This window comes from Microcaecilia unicolor, chromosome 5 (assembly GCF_901765095.1).
Source record: "Microcaecilia unicolor chromosome 5, aMicUni1.1, whole genome shotgun sequence".
NCBI classification, from domain to species: Eukaryota; Metazoa; Chordata; class Amphibia; order Gymnophiona; family Siphonopidae; genus Microcaecilia; species Microcaecilia unicolor.
The window spans coordinates 320928664-320953007 of NC_044035.1; the positions used below are offsets into that span (position 1 = coordinate 320928664).

A 24344-nucleotide genomic window follows, 5' to 3' on the forward strand; every position below is an offset into this window, starting at 1 on the left:
AAAGATCTTATAGAATTTAGCAGTGTAACCGTCCAATCCAGGTGACTTCCCACTCTTCAAACCTCTAATGACTGAAAGCACCTCTTCTAAGTCCATTGGAGCTTCCAGTTCCGCCCTCTGTTCAGCTGTTATCTTTGGTAAATCTAATTCCTGTAGAAACTCAAGGATGTCATGTTTCTGAGGCCCATCTCCCTTGGCATACAATTTAGCATAGAAGTTCACAAATTGTTCTCTAATTTCATCATCCTGATAATGAAGCCTATCGTTTACCCCTTTAATTTTTACAATTGTATTTTTTATCCTTCGTTCCCTGAGCCTCCTTGCTAGCATATTTCCCGCCCTATTACTAAATTCAAAAAAATTCTGTTGCATTAACCTTCTATGGAACTCCATCTTTTTCAGCTGTATAGTTTGTAATTCCGTTCTCCACTTAATGAGTTCTTCCAAATTCTGAGCTCCACCAACCCGTTGATGTCTAACTTCCTGTCTTACCAGCTCTTTCCGCACCTGTAGTTCATGGTGTTCTCATTCCTTTTTCCTAAAAGCCCCTTTTCGTATAAGGTGTCCCCGGATCACCACCTTCAATGCATCCCACACAGTTCCCACCCCCAACTCTCCGTTGTCATTAAATTCTAGATATTCTTTAATGGCTTCTCGAATTTCCTGACAGTCTGCCGTTTGATCTAATAAAGTTTCATTAAGGCGCCACAGCTTTCCCATTCTCTTACATCCCCTCCCCTTCAATGTAATCCAGACTGGGGCATGATCTGAGGCATGAATGCTCTCAATCTCTGTCTGGTGAATTGCACCCCATAACTCCCTACTACACCATATCATATCAATTCGTGCATAAGTGCTCTGAGCATGAGAATAATGGGTATATGTTCTTTGGGCTGGATGCTGGAGTCGCCACACATCAAGTAAATCTAATTCCCTCATCAATTTACGCAGCATACGACTATTAGCTCCCCCCCCCCACCCACTCCCCCTTTAGAGTGGTCAATCTCTTCTACCGTATAATTAAAATCCCCCCCCCAAGAGGATCTTCCCCTCCACAAAGTTCGCTAGTTCTTGCCTGAGATGATCATAAAACCTCCCCTGACCTACATTGGGTGCATAAACATTGATAAGTGTGAGTGGGCCTTCATTTGTTCTCCCCTTAATGGCAATGCATCTCCCTTCCCTTTCTTTATAGACATCCTCTTTAACAAATTGCACATGATCCTTCACATAAATTGCCAACCCCCCGGTTTTACTCCCCTTGGGGTCCGCCAACGTGAAGCCTTCTCCCATACCTTTGTTGAGTATCAAATGTGTATCTTGTGACCTAATATGAGTTTCTTGTAGGAAGACTATGTCCCAGCTCATTCTGCGCAATTCTCTAAAAATCACGCTCCTCTTATTAGGGCTGTTCAAACCGTTTATATTCCATGACCCCACCTTAACCCCCCTCCCCCCCTCCCCTGGTTCCCTCCCCCCGTCCTCCCAATCATGGGCCTGTCCCTCAACTGGCCATCACCCCCGTCTGCCAGTTTTGCCCCTCAGGAAGTGAGCCCTCCCCAGAGGACCGCTCGTTAACCATAAACTCAATCATCAGCATTCCCCAACATTTCCTTTCCCCCTGCAACTCTATCCCATCATACAGCATCACATAACAACCTGCAGGTCACCCCGCTTGTCTGTCTTCAGACCAAAGTTCAACCCAAGAAGTCTGTACTTGACTTTCTTCAGGTACCATCTTCATTTTCAAGTTCCGAACGCCCCACAGACTGTGATCGATATTCCTTCTGTCTGGTAACCTTCTGCCATCCATTCCGCTCCTTTCGGGCCGGGCTGTGCTGCTTCTGCAGTTGCGCTTCCTCCACCTCTCTCGGCAAATCTGTACACCCCATATCGCGTAGAAGTTTCCATGCCCCCAAGTGAGATTGTAGTCTGCGGGTGTTATTCCCAACAGTAATTTGTATTCCAAAGGGATGTAACCACCGATATCTCAGGCCAGCCTTCTGGAGATATGTCGTCACTTCTTTGAAGTCTCTCCTCCATTGTAATGTTTTCTTTGCCAAATCCTGGAACACTTTGATTTTCCCAGATTTCCATTCTATTTCTCCCATATTTCTCGCTTTCCGCCACACCTCTTCCTTCACAGTGAATTTGTGAAAGCAAGCTATTATGTCTCTCGGCATTCCACTTCGTTGTGGCCCCAGACTCCTATGGGCCCTCTCGATTTCCACCGGCTCCCCCCTTACTTCTTCTTCGGAGCTGGTGTCCTGCTGCAATAAGAAGGCGCATATATCCTTTACCGTCTGGGCTGCATCCTTGAATTGATCTTCCTCCGGCACCCCCTTGAATCTCAAATTGCACCTCCGTGAGCGATTCTCCAAGTCTTCCAGCGCCATCTCTATCTCTAGCTTAGATTGCTGTTCCGATTTAAGAGACTTCCGCAGATCCCGAACCTCTGCTGACACAGCTTCAGTCTTTTCTCCTCCGCCTCTGCCAGCTAGTTACCAATCTCTTTCATTTCCTCCCGCAACTCCGCAACTGCTGAGTGCAGGCTGCGCCTCGTTGTTACCATTTCAGTCTTTATCTCTTTAAACCACCTTACAAAGTCCTGTTTGCAGATTTCTGTGTCACTTGCCCCGTTCTCCTCGGGGTCCGGGTCAGACTCGTATTCTTCGGCCGCCATTTTGGAGCCTCGTGTCATCGTTCGCGCTCCTGCACTCCCGCTCGGTTTCGGCGCCTCGGAAGCGAATTTGAATTTGGCCAGCTTCTTCTTCGCCGCCATACCGCTTGCGATCTCGTTACCTGAAGACAGATCACTTCGATTTGAGTGGGGAATAGCTTAATTTCGCCCCGGAGCTGACAGAGCTCTTTAGCTAAGCAGCCATCTCCAGGAGCTGACGTCACTTCCCCTCATTCCCCATAAATTTTGTCCACAATACAGTCGGACCCAGATAGTAGGCAAAAAGCATCATTAAAGCATTAGGGAGCAAAACAATACTCGCAGCTGATTAAACAGCATTTTAACTAATGGGTATAAGCAAGGGAACCCTAATACTCTCTTTAGAATTAATGAATTCTAACAGTTTTTTGGGGTCAAAGAAAACATAGAATCAAGAGACACAAGACATCTACAAGGAAATTTTAACTCAAACAATGCACCAAAGTTGAGAACTCTTGATTTATATGTCAAGAATTCTCTCTTCCTTTTTTGCATGTCCCTGCCCAAATCTGGAAAAAACTGGATTTTAACCCCCCCCCCCCCCCCCCGAAAAGAGCATGACGAAAGTATGTGTGGAAAATATTATTTCTGTCTGGCTCTAAGGCAAAAGTCACCAAGAGAGTAGTTTGTTCTGTCACCACTTCTAATGAACTTTCCAGAAAATCAGTCAGATTTATATCAGACACAGGCTGAGGTTGTATGTTAGAAGATCTTGAAGTCCTTCTTATATATTGGGCTCTAACCTTAGGCGGGAAACCCTCCGCAGGTATTCCAAATATTTCTTCAAAATATTTCTTAAGCAGGTATTTCTGCATCCTTGATTTTCTTGATATTCAAGCTTACGGGCTTGAATGGCTCTCTCTTTGATGAGCACTTAAGTAACATTATGTAACTGGGTAATTTCCCCTTCCAATGCGATAGTTTTGTTAGATTGATCATGAATATTGTCGGACAGATTTTGATAAGTTTGTTTATGTTCCAGAATCTCTCCCTTGAAGGAGCTAGAAATAGATATCAAAGTAGAGTTCAAACCTTGGATAGCGTCCCATAGCGACTCCATCGTCACCACAGCTGGTCTTACCAATCCACCTTTTCCTCTGGGAGTTAAGCCCCGAGCAGGAGACGAGGAGAGCGGTGTTCCCTGCATCCCCTCCGTTGCCAATCCACTCGGGGTTGAAGTGCCGGCAGGTCCTCCTCTCTCAGCAAACGAGAGCTATTCCTCACCAATCGCCTACGTCTGCTGTGACCCCACCCGCGCAAAATCACTTCCAGGTCGCGGGGGGGGGGGGGGGGGGGCTATGTTGGAGGGAGAATTCAACGACACTTCCTCTATGCTGCGGTCCATGTCGAAAGACGCGGAACCTATCAAGGCGGGTGTCCGCTCCTCGAGCGCTCTCACCCCGAAGTTCTCCAAAGTAGCTTGGCGTGAAGAAGGGGTTATTACCAGGTTCAAGGAGGTAAGAACCTTAGCTTTCCCCTTTCATTTCCCCATAACCCAATACAGGGAAAGTTCATTAGTATCTAGCTCTTTCAGAGAATCTCAAGAGCAGAGAAAACGCTGTGCTGCTCTAGTCGCCATCTTGGATCCTGCCACCATCTTTCTAAACGGTAGTGCCAGACCCCTAACAGTATAATAGGATGCATCACTACAAGTCAGTCTACCAAACAAGGCAAAAAGATTGACACCTAGTGGCACATCTTGATGTACCACCAGTTTGAAAACAGGTGGTGTTGGAGACAGAAGTATCAGGGTGAGGGGCGCTGTCAAGAGGACCACTTGGGGCATCAGCATGTTTTTGGGGGTTTTTTTTGGAGGGGTGCAGAGAAGGATCAGGGAAGGGAGTGCGAGATGCAAGGGAGGCACCTGAGCCACCATGGTTTTCTTTTTGGAGGAAGAGAGAGGGGTTAGGGGAGAAGGAGTTCAAGGGAGGCAAAAAGCACATTGCACTGTTCCAAGAGACAGAAGCACCCCTGCAGCACACCAAATAATATTAAGTACACCTCATGGAATTGTGCATAATTTTGGAAAATTTGACACATAATTCCCTGGGGTCTATATATAGGTCAATCCAATTTCTGAAAGTTAAAAACACATTTAAACTATATAGATCTGGTTTTGTTTTAGTAAAATAAATACCATTCCTTGCTGGTTACAGGCTTCTTTCGTTCTAACTGCTGGTGCAATTCCTCATTTTCATTTACCACTTCTGCAACTCGGTCTTTAAAATTCTTCATTTCTTCCTGGAATACAATTAAAGAAATGGAAAATCCTCACAGCTACAAATCCGGTCAAGTTCTTTGTTGAAATGTATTTTAAAGTAACAAGAGAGAATATTTAAATTTCGTTTTAAGGGTTCTATTTACTAACTTGCACTAATCAGTTCACGTGAAAATTAGAACATGCTTGACAACACAGGAAATAGCGCGTTCTAAGTGCCATATGCAGAATGGGGATAGGAATGAACAGGGAGTGGGTGGGGACTGCATCATACAGTTAGTCAATGAACACTGTGAATGTGGCAGATAACAGGAGGCAGTTTTTGTTAACCACATTCTCATTATCTGCTATGTAGTTAGTGTGGCTGTCTGTGTATAAACTGTATGGGAAGATGCTGGGCTTGTGCTCAACAGTTAACAAGGATGCTTTGCAATTAATGCTCGGTAGTTGAAAATCTTTAATGCACTTTAGTAAATAGAAGCCTAAATTACATAGATATCAATATTCCTTAAAATGTTTTCTTTTACTTTTTATTCTATTACCTCCCACACCAGTCTATATAATATATTGTAGCTTAGGAGCATTTGACAAAGAGTTTTACCTCTGTTACAGTCCCCTACTGAATTTGGACCATTCTAATGGATGTCGCCACCTCAAACATTTCCCCCTCATTTTTTTATATGTTCCCCAGTTTTGGAAATCTGATTGTCATAACTTGAGAGAAGATATTAAAGTATATGCTCTTCAACAACACAGTTACTAGTGAGAAAAGATACATACAGATTCATATAGACTGGGGGTACAAAGGAGACTTGTGTAGGAGTTAACAATTGACAATCCATTTATCCTGCCATCCATAGAGTACCCTCTTTACAGATAAATAACAACACTTTATTGTCAATTGTTAAGTGATGTTATTTATCTGTAAAGAGGGTACTCTATGGATGGCAGGATAAATCAGCTATATGGCGCCATTCTGGTTTACTCTCCCACCGCCCAGAAAAGCCTAGAAAGCTTTCTGGGCATGTGTGAATGTTCCTGCCTGTGCATCAGCTCCATCCCCTCCTCAGCATTGGTAGAAAATAGTGTTACATGGCTTCTAATGTAGAGAGAAGGTGGAAGGGATAGTGTGACTGATTTATCCTCACTTTTTCCATGGACAAGGCAGATATAAGCAGCCATACATACATCTATCCTTGAACTCCCAAGCTGAGTGTGCAAGGATAAGTGATATTCTAAATTAATAATTCTTGCAACCTGGATGCTATAGCTGCAGTAGGTTGAAGCAAGATACACAAAGTTATGAACCCTCCGTAAAAGTAGAATGAATCAAGATAAACAAAGAAGTTATGGAGACTTTATAAAACGGACTACATACTGACCATCTGTGGATTCCAATAAAAATAAAGGGGTGGAGATGGGCAAAAGCCATATCATTGGTCACATTAGATACATTTTGCATATCTGCATCAGTATCAAAGGTATGGATGTGACTAGTCACAACAGTCATACTTAACCAATTTAGATTTAGAAATCAAAGCAAACTTTAGAAAGTACATGCTTAGAAGGTAAACAAACAAAAAACAACCCAAAGCCAACATTACTGGACCTCAATGTAGGGCATATAGGGGGTGAAACCATATCTGTATAGCCCTTTAGTAGTAAAGGTAAAGAAAGGGTCATGGATTTGATATACCGCCTTTCTGTGGTACAACCAAAGTGGTTTTCATATATTATATGCAGGTACTTTCTCTGTCTCTAGTGGGCTCACAATCTAAAGTTTTGTACCTGGAGCAATGGAGGGTTAAGTGATTTGTCCAGGGTCACAAGGAGCTAGTGGGAATTGAGCCCAGTTCCTCACGTTCTCAGCCCACTGCAGTAGCCATTATATACAAGGCTTGCTTCTTTTGAGGCCTCCGTTAAGTAACTTATTCTGGGCAATAGCAGGAATAGAAGACAGTATGACATAACTGTAGGTGTCCATCCAGCTTATTTTTGAAGGAGAAGGGCAGTCATCTTCCGACACAAATCGGGAGATGGGCGTCCTTCTCCTAAGGGTGCCCAAACTGGCATAATCAAAAGCCGATTTTAGGCAGCTTCAACTGCTTTCCGTCGCAGGGACGGCCAAAGTTCAAGGGGGCGTGGTTAAGAGATGGCTGTCCTTGGCCGATAATGGAAAAAAGAAGGGCGTCCCTGACGAGCATTTGGCTGACTTTACTTGGTCCCTTTTTGTTCACGACCAAGCTTTGAAAAGGTGCCCGAACTGACCAATGACCACCGGAGGGAATCAGGGATCACCTCCCCTTACTTCCCCAGTGGTCACCAACCCCCTCTCACCCAAAAAAACAAATTTAAAAAAACATTTTTTTGCCAGCCTCTATGCCAGCCTCAAATGTCATATCCAGATCTATCACAGCAGTATGCAGGTCCCTGGAGCAGATGTTAGTGGGTACTGCAGTGCACTTCAGGCAGGCAGACCCAGGCCTATCCCCCCGTTACACTTGTGGTGGTAAATGGGAGCCATCCAAAACCCACCCGAAACCCACTGTACTCACATCTAGGTGCCCCCCGTTACCCTTTAAGGGCTTTAGTAGTGGTGTACAGTTGTGGGGAGTGGGGTTCGGGGGCTCAGCACCCAAGGTAAGGGAGCTATGCACCTGGGAGCAATTTGTTAAGTCCACTGCAGTGGCCCCTAGGGTGCCCGGTTGGTGTCCTGGCATGTGAGAGGGACCAGTGCACTACAAATGCTGGCTCCTCCCACGACCAAATGGCTTGGATTTGTCCGGTTTTGAGATGGGCGCCCTTAGTTTCCATTATTGGTGAAAACCAATGTCGGCCATCTCTAAGGTCGACCCAAATGTTAAGATTTGGCTGTCCCCGACCGTATTATCGAAATGAAAGATGGCCACCCATCTTGTTTCGATAATATGGTCGGGTACGCTTCTTTACGGGGCCGCCCTTAGAGATAGGCGCCCCCGTTCGATTATGCCCCTCCATGTGGCCAGCGTCTGTGATAATGCACTTGCACTGTACTGCAGAAGGAAAGAAACATGCTCCTGTACCCTACAGCAGAAGGGGAGCTAACATATAGGTGGCAAAATTCCATGCACTCAAGAGCCAAGCAGGTGGGGGGGGGGGGGGGGGGGGTGGGAATGTGTAGCAAACTAAACAATAACTGCTACCAATTGTGCATACAACTGTAATCCTTGACAACCACAAGAAAGTAGAAATTAGACCTTACCTACTAATTTGCTTTCCATTAATCCCTCCAGACCAGGATTGGACTGATGGGTTGTGTATGCCTACCAGCAGGTGGAGACTGAGAAAGTTGTGAGACTAGAGAGCCAATGAGAGCCCTGGCCATATGACACTAGCCAAGGGAGGAAGTATAGATGGAGAACAGGAGAGGACCGAGAACAGAACCCTGAGGTACACCGATTGGTAGAGGAATAGAAGTGGAAGAGGATCCACCAGAGTGTACACTAAAGGTGCGAAGCGAGAGGTAGGAGGAGAACCAGGAAAGAACAGAGCCCTGGAATCCAAATGAAGACAGTGTGTCAAGGAGTAGGCTCTACCACCTGGTTCTCATAACTTGCAAAAGATTTTTTAAAAATTAATTTAAAAAAATTTAAGAATCACTCAAAGCAACCCTCAGCTTGGGAGTCCCATGTGTGTCTGTTGTAAACATGCTTGTACATGGAGAAAGTGGAGTTGCATCCCTGTAAAGTGCATTCTCTGTGGACAATAGAATTCAAAAACCACACAATTTATCCTCCCTATCCAGGTTGAAGCATGCTCTGAAATGAAGAACTCAACAGGGACTGCTGTGTGGGGCTTTCAGTGGAACTGCCATGTGTTAACTCCAGCACAAGCTCAGAAACCAAACCAAAGGTTTCTGAACTCTAGGATAGGGGAATGGCTCAGCTCTGTCAGGTGGTAATATCGCTCATGTATGACTGTTGGATCTTGACTGTCCATGGAGAACACCCGCTATAGGTGTTCAACTTTGCTTTCTCTGCTACGGAAGCTGAACACTTTGGGCCTTGGACCATTTGGGGGGGGGGGGGGGGGGCTTATTTCTCTGAACTTCTGTCCAAATTGGCCCAATTTCAATCTTGTCTTTTTACCCATTTTCCCACATGCCAAGTTTCAACCATTCTGTTAAATGTTTGGAGTTATTTTGCCTCCAGATAGACAGATGTTTAACCACTTTTATATAATTCTTTCCGATTTCTATTGAGTGAGAAATAATAAAAAGCAACTGAATCATCATAGCACTTCTCAGCAAATTAGTTTAGCTTATTTTATTTGAAAGTTGGATATACTACCTTTTAGCCTGTTATAATGCTGCAAAGCTGTTCATATTAGTTTCTTGTTTTGAATATAATTAGGCATGTTACACAAAAATATTTACTTTCCTTCCTATGTTATACATTACATGCTGTATGTTGATTGCCTTACAAAGAATATTAAGAATATTTCAAGCACACTTTGGATAATGTTGACATCGCGCGAGACAGATGTGAACTATCTACAGTCCCAGGGAAACAGAAAATGAAAATGGGTGGAATGATTTTTTTGTTTTAGTGGAGTCAGGATACCAGACACATGCATCACTTTTAGTAATGACAATCCACTACTTTTTATAGACTGCATCATTAAGTTCTGTTTTTATTATTTATTATGATCAATTTCAGCTATTTAATCATATGAACTATTCTGCTTCACTTCTACTGAAATGTATATGGCTTTACAACTTGCTTTATTCTTGGTTTGGAAGACATTCTAGCCAAAACCTAAAATAAATAAGATTTAATAGTATAATTTTACATGCAAATATATATAATTTTCATTGTCAGTCATTCTGCAAAACATAATTCTATTTGCCAACATACCTCAGCAGCAAGAACTATTGCATCTTTTTCTCTCATCCTGTCTTCATAAGCTAGTAGGAGAGGTGACAAGTATTTCATATCCAACTGAAAGGAAAATATGAATGTGATTCAATTCATTATCACAGTTTTAACAAACTTATACCGATCAGGGAACTTTCATTTCCATCTAGTTTATATTTCTCAAAGGAAATAAAAGTGCTACCTACACAACTTAGTTTTACACCTAAATATCTCCAAGAGGGAGGCCCTCTATTTTGACACCTAAAGTTTCTTTCTATCATAATTTCTACCTCACTCCTTCAATCTTATTTGCCTCATCCATCGCTAAACATGAGCATGCTTCCTGATCCTGAGTTGTATCTTCTTCCACTCACATCTAATATAATAAAACGCACCGTGAACGTTCTACTGAGGACAACGTTCTGAAGCCATCTGACGTCACTCCCTGGTTCGTGGGTTCGTGGGGTTCGTGGCGTTCGTGGTGTGAAGCCATCCAGCCGTCTCTGCCCCGCCCTCGCGCCTAAACAAACAAATACGGAAGCGAAGCGTCAGGGAAGGAGGCGGCGCTCCCGACGTCTAGCCTTCCCTTCGCTGTGTTCCGCCTTCAAAACAAGGCGGAACACAGCGAAGGGAAAGCTAGACGTCGGGAGCGCCGCCTCCTTCCCTGACGCTTCGCTGCACGAACCGCCACGGAGGTGAAGTTAAAAAGAATAAAAAAAAAAAAAGGGATGCATGGATGCGAAGGGGGGGGGGGGGGGCATGGATGCGAGGCATGGATGCGAAGGGGGGGGAGGCATGGATGCGAACGGGGGGGGGGGGGGGAGAAGAGGGCGGGCCAGGCTGGGACATGGGAGAGAGAGTAGCATGGATGCGAGGGGGGGGGGGGGGTCATGGAAGGGCGAGAGGGGACTTGCTGGAAAAGGATGAATGGAGGCGGCAGGGGACAGAGGAGCATGGATGGGCATGGATTGGGAGGGCAGGACTCAGGGAGAGAGGGAAATTGCTGGAAAGGGATGAATGGAGGGGGCAGGGGACAGAGGAGCATGGATGGGCATGGATTGGGAGGGCAGGACTCAGGGAGAGAGGGAAATTGCTGGATAGGGAAAAATGGAGGGGCCAGGTGACAGATGAGCATGGATGGGCATGGATTGGAAGGGCAGGACTCAGGGAGAGGGGAATTGCTGGATAGGGATGAATGGAGGGGACAGATGGGCATGGATGGATATGGGTTGCAGAGCAGGCCTCAGGCAGAGAGGGGAAATGCTGGATAGGGAAAAATGGAGGGGCCAGGTGACAGAGGAGCATGGATGGGCATGGATTGGAAGGGCAGGACTCAGGGAGAGGGGAATTGCTGGATAGGGATGAATGGAGGGGACAGATGGGCATGGATGGATATGGATTGCAGAGCAGGCCTCAGGCAGAGAGGGAAAATGCTGGATAGGGAAAAATGGAGGGGGCAGGTGACAGACAAACATGGATGGCCATGGATTGGGAGGGCAGGGCTCAGGGACAGAGGGGAATTGCTGGAAAAGGATGAATGGAGGGGGCAGGGGACAGATGGCCATGGATTGGGAGGGCACGGCTCACACTGTCTCTCTCATATACAATGTCTTTCTGACTCTCACTCTCACACACTCTGTCTCACACAGTATCACATTCACTCTCTATGTGCCACACAGTCACTCACACACTCGCTTGGTGTCATACACTCACTCTCACAGAGAATCTGTGTCTCACACACACTCTGTCTCTTGCCCACACACACACACTCTCTCTCACACTGTGTCTCACATACACACACTCTCATTCTCACACACACTCTCTCACAAACACACTCACACCCAGAGTCACTCTCTCTCTCTCTCTCACACACTCACACTTTCACTCTGACTCTCAAACACTCACTCTCACATACACTCTCCCAAACATACACACTCCAAGGAAAACCTTGCTAGCGCCCGTTTCATTTGTGTCAGAAACGGGCCTTTTTTACTAGTTTTTCATAATCTACTTGTATATTACAAGGCAATGACTGTTGCTTCACTAAAATACTCACTCATACTTTTGCATTCTCTGGCTTATCATAGGTTAGGAAATCTATCTAGTGCTGTACAGTGGATATTGAACAATTGTAATACTAAATACCTGTGGAACACCAGTGTAGCTCTGCAGCATTTAGTCAGCAAACTGGTTTAGCCAGGACAGTCTTAAAAACCTTTTCCAATAAGGTAAAAAGAATAGTCTGACTTCTTCAGAATATTTCTATTTATTGGGGAGGGGAGTAGTATAAGATAGCAAAAAGAAATGGTTTGGTTTATATAATTGAAATGAATACTTAAGGCCTTATGTACAGCCTACGAGTCTGAATGCTACAGAAGCGGTGTACAGTAGGTATTTTCTGTCCCTGGAGAGCTCACAATCTAGGTTTGTATCTAAGGCAATGGAGGGTTATATGACTTGCCCAAGATCACAAGGATCTGCAATGGGATTTGAACTTGGCTCCCCTGGTTCTCAGTCCATTGCTTTAACCATTAGGCTACTCCTCTACGACTGTAATTGTGCAGGCTTTTAGCTGACAAGTATACTATGAAACAAACAATATCATTACACTATATCTAAAAGCCAGAACATTCCCAGATAAAAATATCATAATAACCAGAGACAATTTGGAATAAAGCAAAATTGTTTCTAATCACTAAAAGACCAGTGCTCAATATTCAGGTTTGCTCTGGATGTTCTATTTCTGGCAGTTTAATTTTAATCCAATTCTCTCACTCCTTTGGGGTTATGTGCATGACCTACTACATTCCTGAAGTTCTACTGCAACTGTATTTTATGACTTCCCCAATACCTTACTGTCTAAATTTCAACATGATCAAAATACCACTGCCTGGAACCTTGATATCACCAGGTTTGATCAAACCAAGATCCTTATCCTGTTTGGGAGACATCTGTATCTTACTCCTCCCTTAAGAGATTTTAGGACAAAAAAAATGCTTCATGTGCACTACAATTTGTACAAAAAAGGCTAATTGAGGAATTGCCCAGAATACAGATGTGCATTTTTGTATTACTTTGTTTCATTTTGTAATATGTGCTATTTCATTTAGGGGCACGTTTACTAAAGCGTATTGGCCATCTATGTAGGTTTTAATGTGTGGTAATTGTTACTATAGACCAGCAAAAACGCCCGCCATGCAGTAAAAACCAAGGAAACCTCCTTGGGAAAAACTACCACTCTCTAAAAATCCATTAGGTAAAAATGTGGAGTGGGCTGGCACAGGATCTTGGCAGGGACTGGGTGCTGCTTGTACTGACAGCTAATCGCACAATAGCTGTTCCAGTTTTCAATAGCACAGCAGCCCAATGCTACCTCAAGAAATGGTGTTAACTGCAGTCACACTACTGGCAGTCCAGAACACAGGTTCAGCCTAAAAGAGGAAAATAATGTGTGTGTGGCATAGTTCCCTCCAATTCACCTCTCTTCCCGAACATTCTTCTCCATTCTGATTACCCGGTGATTATACTCCACTGATCCAATCACACCTGCTCATCCAGCATCAGACCTATCAAGCCCCTCCCAGGTTATATCTCCTCCCCCAAAATAACTGCCCAACCTGGATCCCCCAAGACCAACCCAAGAGTAGTACACCATTGGGCTGATTCCCCCTCCCAAAGCAATCATACCCAGACTCGTTCCCAACTCCAATCAGGGGTCTCTATGGTAGTCTACAGTGCAGCAGGGTGAGATAGTCCCCCTCTACTCCTGCCCTACTAGCTGCATGGGTTCAAAATGGTGCTTTTGACCCCTAATGGTAATCTAGCAGAGCTACTGCTAGGGGTTATCCTTCTATATAAAGAACTATTACCAGAGTTTAGTAAACATGTCCTTTATGATGCACTGAAGAGCGCACACTATTTCTGGATAGTAAGTGTTATTCAGTCTGTTACAAAAATAATGAAAAAGAATGATACAAATGACACGACTTTTTTTTTTTTTTTTGGGGGGGGGGGGGGGGGGGGGCTAGTGCACCCCTGCTCCAGAACACAATCAGGACTAAGATAAAGATGCCAAGACACCCTGACAGTTCTAAATGGCAATACATCTCTCTCCATTTTAGGGAAATCAAAACAGAATTCTGCAGTTCAGTTTGATTCACAATTTTGACCATGGTCAAATCAGGTGGGGGAGGGAGGGGGCCACTAGACTACCAGGGATTGTTTTGTGTGTGTCAGGGCAAGGGGACTGGGTCGCAGGGAGGGTTGATGCACAGGTTATCCAGAGCAGGGTGTTCAGGTCACAGGGGCTCTCTATACCACCTCAGACCTGACAGCAGGTTTCCCACGTTGTACCCATGCCACAGACATCAGTGCACAGTTCTGCATTGCTGCAGGTTAACTGAAAAACTACTTAACATGCATTTTAATATGCTGTGCACTGATGTCTAACATCCAGTAGCTATTAACGAGCATGCAAATTGCTCCTTTACCACACATTTCTGCTTGCAGCAGCTTTCTGTAGCAGTCCCTGAGTTCATTTTTTCGGTACACCATTTTCAGGAAATAGCACATCTTTTCTCAAGGACTAGACTTCCTACTTCTGGCCATTCTTCAATATTACAAAATGTCATACAGATTTTTCTGAATGTTTTGTTCACAAAATGTTTATGTGAATTTCTCTTCCTATAGTTGGAGGAAATTAAATCTAGGAAAATTCAAAAATGTATTAAACTGATTTGTACACTTTTTATTTACCTTTACTTTTCTCATAAATCGAAATCCGACTCTCCTGTGTTTAAATCACCTATGAATATATTCATACTTACCAACCATGGTGGAGGCGGGCCTCTCATTGGTAAGCCTCCTAGTTGTGCATTCTGAAATGTACATACAATGAAAAAGTTATACAAATAATGTCATACTTTGAATCATCAAACTGGAGAAAAACATAAAAACAATGAATCCTCCCCTTGAACTGCAACCTTCCCTTCCTAACATCTTTGTTTTGGTCCTGTTTCTCATGCCTCCCTCTTGTTCAGATTCAGGCTCAGTTTATTTTGATATACCACCTACATAATAAAAAACTAAGTGGTTTACAATAACTCAAATTTAAAAAAAACTAAAACAGGGATCAGGGATTCAACAAGACAAAGTAAACAAACATCAGTAGGGAGAGAGGAACAGTTACAGTATATAGAAAACAGGAATGTTATGGGAAGAGTAACACCAAATGACGGGAGACAACTTTTGTTCATTAAATTTAATGCAGGCCTTTCCAAGAAGAATAACTCCAGGGGAGGAACATCAGTTTGGTAAAGCATACTGAAATGCAACAGAGAAGTAATAAGCCTTAAGCTGGGATTTAAACATTGATGGAGGGCTCCAGTCATAGGCAAAGAGGCAGAGAGTTCCAAAGGGAGGGACCCAACAGACTGAAACAAAACTATGGACGGTGTCAAGGTGAGTAGTACGAAAGGACAGAATAATTAAAACATTTTTATGGGAGGAAAGGAGGGTTCTAAGCTTGAGAACAGGATATGAAATGACTAGCCAGGAAATCTGGTGAGCCAGAAAACTGAAATTGATGAATTGGCACCAGGATCTTACAAGGTATGCAATATGAAATGTGAAGCCAATGCTCTGTTAAAGAGAGAAGAGTGATGGGTCAAACTTCATAAGACTGTGGAGAAGTTTAATGACTGCGATTTGAAATTGCTGGAGTCTATGCAACTGGGTGTTTGGAAGTCCAGTCAGAAGAGAATTATGTTTCTCTTTCTGTGATCTTTTGTACTTTTTAAATTATAACCTTTTTGTCTTTAATTTTGCAGCCACCTCAATGAACAACCTTTTTCTCTTGCTCTTTCCATTATCTTACTACTTTTGTCTTTGCCCACATGGGAAAGCTCTTCAGCTTAGCAATTAGTAGAAACTTTTGGGTTGCTCCAAGGCACCACTTCCTGTCTGCTGCTGATGCACAAGGCCAGTCTTTTAATTCAGCTACATTAAGAATATAACTCCTTAGGGAAGAGAGCGGGTGTATAAGGACTCGAATCCTGCTGTTCACGAAGAATACCTACTATAGGTAAATAACATGGTTTTCTCTATGGACAAGCAGGATAGCATGGGTGTTCCTAGCTACAGGATGCCTTCAAAAAGAAAAAAAAAGTGGGAATCAACATACAGGTGCAGCAACAGTCAGACACTAATATATTTTTGGTGGCAATTAGCTTTTTCATATTTTATTTCCTTTTTTTTTTTTGGAAGGCAGGCTGGATCAGTTATCAGAAATTAGGGAGGCTAACAAACTAGGGAACACAATAATAATGGGTGATTTTGATCACCTCAATATTGACTGGGCAAATGTAACATCAGGGCATACTAGGAAGGTAAAGTTCTTTGATGAAAATCAAGGACTGCTTTATGGAGCAGCTGGTACAGGAGCCAACAAGAGGAGGAAAAAATTCTAGAGCTAGTCCTTAGTGGAACAAATGATCTGGTGCAGGAGGTAATGGTGCTGGGGGCCGCTTGATATTGAATCTGATCATATTATGATCATTGTTACCAGCTCTGGAGTAAGTACACAAAAAATCCAATACATTAGTGTTTAACTTTCAAAAAGAAGACCATGATAAAATGAGAAGATTGGTGGGGGGGGGGGGGGGGGGGGAACTTAGAGGAGCAGCTGCGAAGGTCAAGGCATGGAAGCTGTACAAAAATACCATCCTGGCAGCCCAGACCACTTATATTCCATGTATTAAAAAAGGAGAAGGAAGGACAGCCAGCATGGTTAAAAAGAGGTGGAAGAAGATATTAGAGCTAAAAAAAAATCTTTCAGAAAATGGTGGAAGGATCTGACTGAAAACAATAAGAAACAGCATAAGGAATGGCAAGTCAAATGCAAAGCGCTAATAAGGAAGGCAAAGAGAGACTGTGAAAAAAAGATTGCTTTGGAAGCAAAAACACATAGTACAAACTTTTTTTTTAGGTACATTAGAAGCAAGAATCTGGCAAAAGAATCAGTTGGACCGCTAGATGACCGAGGGATAAAAGGGGCAATCAAGGAAGACAAACCCATAGATTAAATTAATTCTTTGCTTTGGTCTTCACTGAAGAAGATTTGGGAGAGATACCGGTGCCAGAAATGGTATTCAAAGCTGAAAAGTCAGAGAAACTGAATGAAATATCTGCAAAACCTGGAAGATGTAATAGTATAAATTGACAAATTGAAGAGTAGCAAATCACATGGGCTGGATGGTATTTATCCCAGAGTACTGATAGAATTTAAAAATGAACTTGCAAAACAATTGTTAGTAATATGTAATTTATCTTTAAATCAAGCACGGTGGGGTCACGGGATGGTGTCAGCCTGAGCGGACGTCTAACGGCGTGGCTCCTCTCTCCCTCGCCTCTTGCATCTGCTCATATGGCGTTTCCCCCACAAGAATCCCTCAAAAAATGATCATATAGTGGTATTCGGCAAAATCTACTGTGGTCAGAGGAGGCAATCCAGGTCCCTGGAAGGCCTAGGTGGGATGCTGGTGAAAGCTTCACGGCCCAAGCGGGAGAAAGGAAGTGCAGCTCAGAAAAAGATGGCGGTGCCGTCCCCACCTAACCATATGGCGCCAGTGCCCCAAACCTTGTCGGAGGTCAATGTGCAGGTTTCTATGAAAAATCACTCACAATTGCTCGACAATAAACTTGCCAAATTGCATGCAGGGCTGGAAGAAATCAAAGACAGCATAGCGGGACATGCGGTGCGTATTCAGCATGTTGAGGAGCGCATCTCCACCCAAGAGGATCTCGCGAACACAGCGGCCCAAGTCCAGATACTTACAGACAAGGTGGACAATTAAGAAAATCGAAGCCGCAGGAACAACATTCGTATCATTGGAATCCCTGAAAGTGTGGCAGGGAATGATTTGAAAGATCTTACCGAAAAATGGCTGTCGCAATCCCTGAGGCTCCAGCCAGAAGCTGGTCCAGTATTTGTGGAACGGGTCCACCGTGTGGGAGTGAGGCGAGAGGACCCTGGAAAATTGAGACCGGTTATAGTCAAGTATTTAAAATATACAATTAAGGCCAAAATTTTAGGAAGAAGCTCAGTGGATTACAATGGCAATTGGCCACTTCTGTTCCATGATTTTTCTGCCCAGGTGGCGGAATGGAGAAGGGCCTTAGCTCCCTATTGCTCCCAGCTATTTGCCAGAGGCATTAAGTTTGCTTTTCAATACCCTGCGCGAGTGCGGATTACCCATGAAAACCAGACAGTTTCCCTGACGAGTGCAGAGGACCTGAAGGCATTTTTGGACAGGATTCCGTCTGCCTAACGGGTTTCTTATTAACAGAGAGCTGACCGTGACTTTTGCACTGGAGCGGGGGGACGAGGCAGGGGTGCCCCCTTTCCCCTATGCTGTTTGTTCTCTCCCTTGAGCCATTGGCGAGTAAAATCAGACAATCTAGCACACTTACAGGTATTTCAGTGGTGGCCCAGGAATATAAAATCAATCTGTTTGCAGATGACATGCTAATATTTTGAGTCAGGCGATGAGAGGATCCCAATCCTCATTGACCTCATTCAGAAGTTTGGGGCTTTTTCAGGGCTCAAGATTAATTTTGAAAATTCAGAAGCAATGGTAATCTCTACTAAGTGTGCATGTAAGCGATTACCCGATTTCCCCTTGGCCTGGACTTGACCATAGGTAGGCGTATTTCTGCATTTGGATCAATCTGTTATTTATAGGAAGAACGTCTTGGAAAAACTAGAGGCCATTCGGGGACTGTGCCATCAGTGGAAGGATTACCCTATTTCGTTTTTAGGACGGGTGGCGTTAGGGTCACAAGCAAAGATGAAAAACTTTACAGGGGAATAATATCTTCATTTATATGGGGAGCGAAACGGGCACGTATTGGTCATCATAAACTGTCAAAGAGAGGGGAAAAAGGGGAGTTAACTTGCCAGACCTCACAGTATATAATGTAGCAGCGGCATTACGCTGGCTCCATGAAATTCACACCAAACATTTTACATTTGCCCCAATGGGTGTCTGGGAGGCAGTGGCCTCACCTATGTCAGTGTTCAATGCAATCCATTCTAAAGGGGCACGAGACAATCTGTTCCCACTTCTGCATCCCCTTAAGCTAGCCTGGGAGTGGTGGAGAGGCCACATGGGAGGTGTGATAGGACCTTCTCCTTTCTTGGAAATTCGAAACAATCCGAATTTTCCTGCAGGGCAGGGTAGCTCGCCATTTACAGAATGGTCACGTCAGGGATGCCGGTATGTGGGGCAGTTATCAGAGGTGGGAGGGGGCCAATATCCAACATATGCACAGTGCTGGGAATTTTGGCAACTTCCCCAGAATGCATCCTTCTCATACCTGCAGCTTATGAGTTGAAGAGAGATGTGGTTATTTTGAGGCATGTTGATATTATGTAATTTTCTTTTCCTGTTAGTAAAAACAGTTTAAATCAAGCATGGTACTGGAAGATTGGAGGGTGGCCAATGTAACATCGATTTTTTAAAAAGGTTCCAGAGGTGATCCAGGAAATTACAGACTGGTGAGCCCGACGGTGGTGCCGGGCAAAATGATAGGAGACGATTTTTTACTTTTTACAAGTGCCCCCTAGGGTGCCCGGGTGGTGTCCTGGCATGTGAGGGGGACCAGTGCACTATGAATCCTGGCCCCTCCCACAACCAAATGCCTTGGAGTTGTTCGTTTTTGACCTGGGCTCCTTCAGTTTCCATTATCACTGAAAACCGATACCGCCCAGCTCAAATCCGCCCAAATCCGATGCATTTGCCCGGCACCAACCGTATTATTGCCCTTCTTGTTTCGATTATCAGCTAAAGACGCCCATCTCTCCTCGGCCGATAACCACGCCCCAGTCCAGCCTTCGCCACACCCCCGTGATCTTTGTTCGTCTCCGTGATGGACTGCAGTTGAGGACGCCAAAAAATCGGGTTTCGATTATACCAAATTTGGGCGCCCATGGGAAACGGACGCCCATCTCCTGAGTTGGGTTGAAATATGGGCGTCTTTAACTTTCAATTATGAGGCGGATAGTTATTCAAAGTTGTTAAATCGGAAGAGGATTGTGAAAAATTGCAAGAGGACCTTAGGAGACTGGGGATGTTTAATGTCAGCAAAGTGCAAAGTGATGCATCTGGGAAAGAGAAATCTGAACTATAGCTACATGATACAAGGTTCCATATTAGGAGTCACCGACCAAGAAAAGGATCTAGGTGTCATCATTGACGATATGTTAAAACCCTCTGCTCAGTGTGAGGCGGCTGCAAAGAAAGCAAATAGAATGTTAGGTATTATTAGGAAAGAAATGGAAAACAAAAATTAGGATGTTATAATGTCTTTGTATCGCTCCATGGTGCAACCGCATCTTGATTACTATGTGCAATTCTGGTCAGCGTATCTCAAAAAAGATATAGTGGAATTAGAAAAGGTACAGAGAAGGACAACGAAAATGATAAAGGGGATGGGACGACTTCCCTATGAGGAAAGGTTGAAGTGGCTAGGGCGCTACAGCTTGGAGAAAAGACAGCTGAGTGGAGATACGATAGAGATCTATAAAATAATGAGTGAAATGGAACAAGTAGACGTGAATCACTTGTTTATTCTTTCCAAAAATACTAGGACTAGGGGGCACACAATGAAGCTACAAAGTAGTAAATTTAAAACAAATAGGAGAAAATATTTCTTCACTCAACCTGTAATTAAACTCTGGAATTCGTTGCCGGAGAATGTAGTAAAAGCAATTAGATTAGGAAGGTTTAAAAAAGGCTTGGATAACTTCTTTAAAAAGTCCATAAGCTATTATTGAGATGGACTTGGGGAAAATTCACTGCTTATTTCTAGGATAGCAACAAAAGAAAAATAAACAGAGTGCTAAGGGAGAATCCAATGGGGGAGATTATGGGTAAAGTCTCATAAACATGCAGCAATTATTCTTGGATTTCTTTTATGCTGCTTACGTTATAATCATAGACTTTTACCCACCCTCCTACCATAAGCAGAGCTAACATGCTTATTATAACACTCTTATTTTCTTTTTTCTTATAATTTTAGCAATTTACAAAGCGTGCCCTTTAGCTCTCACATTGTATGCTTGCTACAGATGGCTTAAAGTATTTATGACTTATCTGTATGCCGATAGATCAGCACTCCCCAACAGGCTCCTGTTTCTTCAAAAGATAATCCCGCACATTCCTGAATCTACATTTCCCTAACTGCAAAGGTCTAAAATACAAACTAATGCACACGTCTAACTTTACTTACTTGAGCACACAGCTATGGAATGCACTGCCGCGCAACATAAAAACGATTTACGAACTAATGAACGTCCGCAAACTACTGAAGACCCATCTCTTTAACAAGGCATACCACAAAGATCAACCAATGTGAATACACACAACTTCTCCACACTTATTCAGAACTGTTTTATAATAGTTGCTTGTTATACTACTATCATATTTTATCATTATCATGTTACCCAAGATCCTTCTGTATCACTAAATGTCTATTTTCTAATTTATGTCCACCATTCATGATGTATTGTAAGCCACATTGAGCCTGCAAAGAGGTGGGAAAATGTGGGATACAAATGCAATAAATAAATAAATTAGTATATCGGCCCCCTGGAAGTTGGGAGCAAGTGGAAGCAGTGTTCAATGAGTTCATTGCAACTGCTTGTGTCAATAATGACATTTTGTTGATCGGAGATGTCAACCTTCACCATGACAACTCTAATATAACAACCAAGCAATTTCTTGATTTTCTTCAATTGTGGCAATTCTCAGTCTTCAATGTCCAATCTTCTCACATCAAAGGTCATCAACTGGATATATTAACAACCAATTTGGAGACTCATTCAATTTTTCCGTGTTTAATCCACAATGGTTACCTATTCCACAGTCAGATCATAGCTGCCTCACATTTACATTAAATTTAATCTTAAAACAAGAAAAGATTTTATATCTTTCAACCTAGAGGTAAACTGACCCTATAAACTTTTGGTCAAATGAGCAATTTAGTCAACTACTTTCCTCTCATTCATTCATTGACTTTATTCAAAAATGGAATGACACCTGTAGTATAGTTCTAGACAAGATAGCACTGATCAAAACCTAATCCAGACCTAGTCCAAGGCTATGTCTCTGGTACAATGTAGACCTCTTAGAAATGAAATGAAAAGAAGAAGATGAATTTGGTCCAAAACTAAAACTAATGAAAACTGGATAATTGGAAAACAGCTCCTAAGAGAAAACAAACATATTATTTCCAAAGCTAAAATTACTTATGACTCAAAATTCATAGGTGAAACAACAATTAGTCCTAGAAAACAATATGCTTTAGTTAATTCATTGCTGAATACTCAACAGGTAATCTCCATAAATGAATCTGTCCCTTCAGCAGACCAACTGGCCTATTATTTTGAACAGAAAATAACTAAAACAAGAATTGAAAAACCCTTCCATCTCATTAAAGCATTTCCTTAATTTACAAAATCAATCACCGTTTTGCTCATCTATGAATAGAATTTGGTTGACATTTCAACCTATCACAGTGGACCAAGTCAATCATTTCCTTCGCAAATATACCAAATGACAATGCTTGCTCGACTCCTGTCCTATCTCTTGAAACCAGCCCCTAAGGTTTTAACTGATCGCCTACATTAGTCTAATTTTAATGTCCTCTCAGGGTATATTCCCTACTTACAATGTTAGCATAATCTTAACTCCGATCACGAAAAAGTCAAATTAGTATTGTTTCCAACTACAGACCAGTAGCCTCAATACCTCTATTACTCAAAGTTTCAGAGGGGCTAATCACTCATTAATTAATGGAATATCTTCAGCATCATTCAATTCTACATAAATTAATTATCAATCGGGTTTCAGGCCCTCGTACATTTCTGAAACCATTCTTACTACGTTAGTAGCCAATCTTAGATGAGAATTAAGCTTCGGCAAAAAAAAAAGTTTTAATTCTCCAATTCAACATGTCTAGTGCATTTGATACAGTAGATCATGACATCCTTTTAAACATACTTGGCTACTATGGAATCTCTGGAACTGTCTTAAATGGTTCTCTGGATTTTTAAAATCCAGGTCTTACAAGTTAATCAACTGGGTACTATCTCGTCATCATGGGTTTCTTGTAGTGGAATGTCATAGGGTTCTCCTCTGTCATCATGGGTTTCTTGTAGTGGAATGTCATAGGGTTCTCCTCTGTCACCTATTTTGTTTAATATTATGATGATCCCCTTAGGTTATTTGCTAGAATCAAATGAGTTTTCAGCATTCCTATATGCTGATGATATTACAATTTATATCCCATTCATTAAAGAATTACATCAGATTGCAAAAAAAACTCAAAGTAGGTATCAACTTAAAGGACTCCAGGGCTCTTAATTTAAATTGAAACTTAATACTGATAAAACAAAATTTATGATAACTAGCCCTTATCACCCAATAACCATCTCAACTTTAAGATTGATAATGTTACTTATTCTTTGGATTCAACAATGAAATTCTTGGAGACCTTAATTGATCAGTTTCTTTCTTTTGATTGCCAAATTTCCAAAGTAGTCTCGAATATCTTTAATTCATTGTGGAAACTTAAAGATTAAGACCATTCTTTTTAAGATCAGTCTTTCGCACTTTAGTTCAGTTGTTAGTCTTAACCAAATGTGATTACTGCAATTCAAATTTATGCAGATGATAAGTGGAGTCTCCTAAGAAAACTGCAAACTGCACAAAACATAGCTGCCTAATTTATAAATAGATCACCACGTTACTTTAAAGTATCTCCTCCTCTTAAGGATCTACACTGGTTACCTATCAATGAAAGAATTTATTTTAAGCTCTGTGTTCTTATTCATCAGATTCTTTATGGTATCTCACCATCTTATATGATTTATTTATTTTATTTAACACATTTATACCCCACATTTTCCCACTAGTTGCAGGCTCAATGTGGCTTGCACAATAACATGTGTAGGCTACAGTTCAGTATAATATCATTAAACAATGTCATAGTAAAAAATTAATCGTAAACGTATCGTCTAAGACAACAAAGATAATAAAAAAAATGGAAAAACATTAGGGTCCATAAATTTTGCTGAACAGAAAAGAAAGAAACTAAATAATGTCTGGATGGTACGCCTTCTTGAACAATGACGGATCTCATTGTTATCACAATGAAATGCCACCTCATCGTCTACAGAATATCCCATATTACATTTCCCAAGTTGTAAAAACTTAACCTACAAAACTATCCATAATGCTAACTTTGTTTACCAAAGTACCAAACTCTGGAACTCATTACCCAAGTATATCACTCAGTTGATTATATGTCGTTTAGAAGTTTACTTAAAGCCCACTTCTTTAGCTCTGTGTTCAGCTAATATGAAAAGATTTTTTTTAAATAGGTTGTATTCTTGTATTAATTGTCTTGTAACGCTTCTTCTTAATTTGTTATGTAAGCCACATTGAACCTG

The 24344-nt window shown here is 42.4% G+C and overlaps 1 protein-coding gene across 1 annotated transcript in view; it reads right to left on the reverse strand.

Moving 5' to 3' along the window:
• The window catches only part of CEP89 (centrosomal protein 89), a 162023-nt gene that overhangs the window by 88913 nt on the left and 48766 nt on the right, over window positions 1-24344 (reverse strand). Inside the window, 4 exon segments of the mRNA XM_030204424.1 lie at window positions 4857-4960; window positions 9833-9916; window positions 14659-14709; window positions 21695-21708. Coding sequence (XP_030060284.1) covers window positions 4857-4960; window positions 9833-9916; window positions 14659-14709; window positions 21695-21708 — 253 coding nt within the window.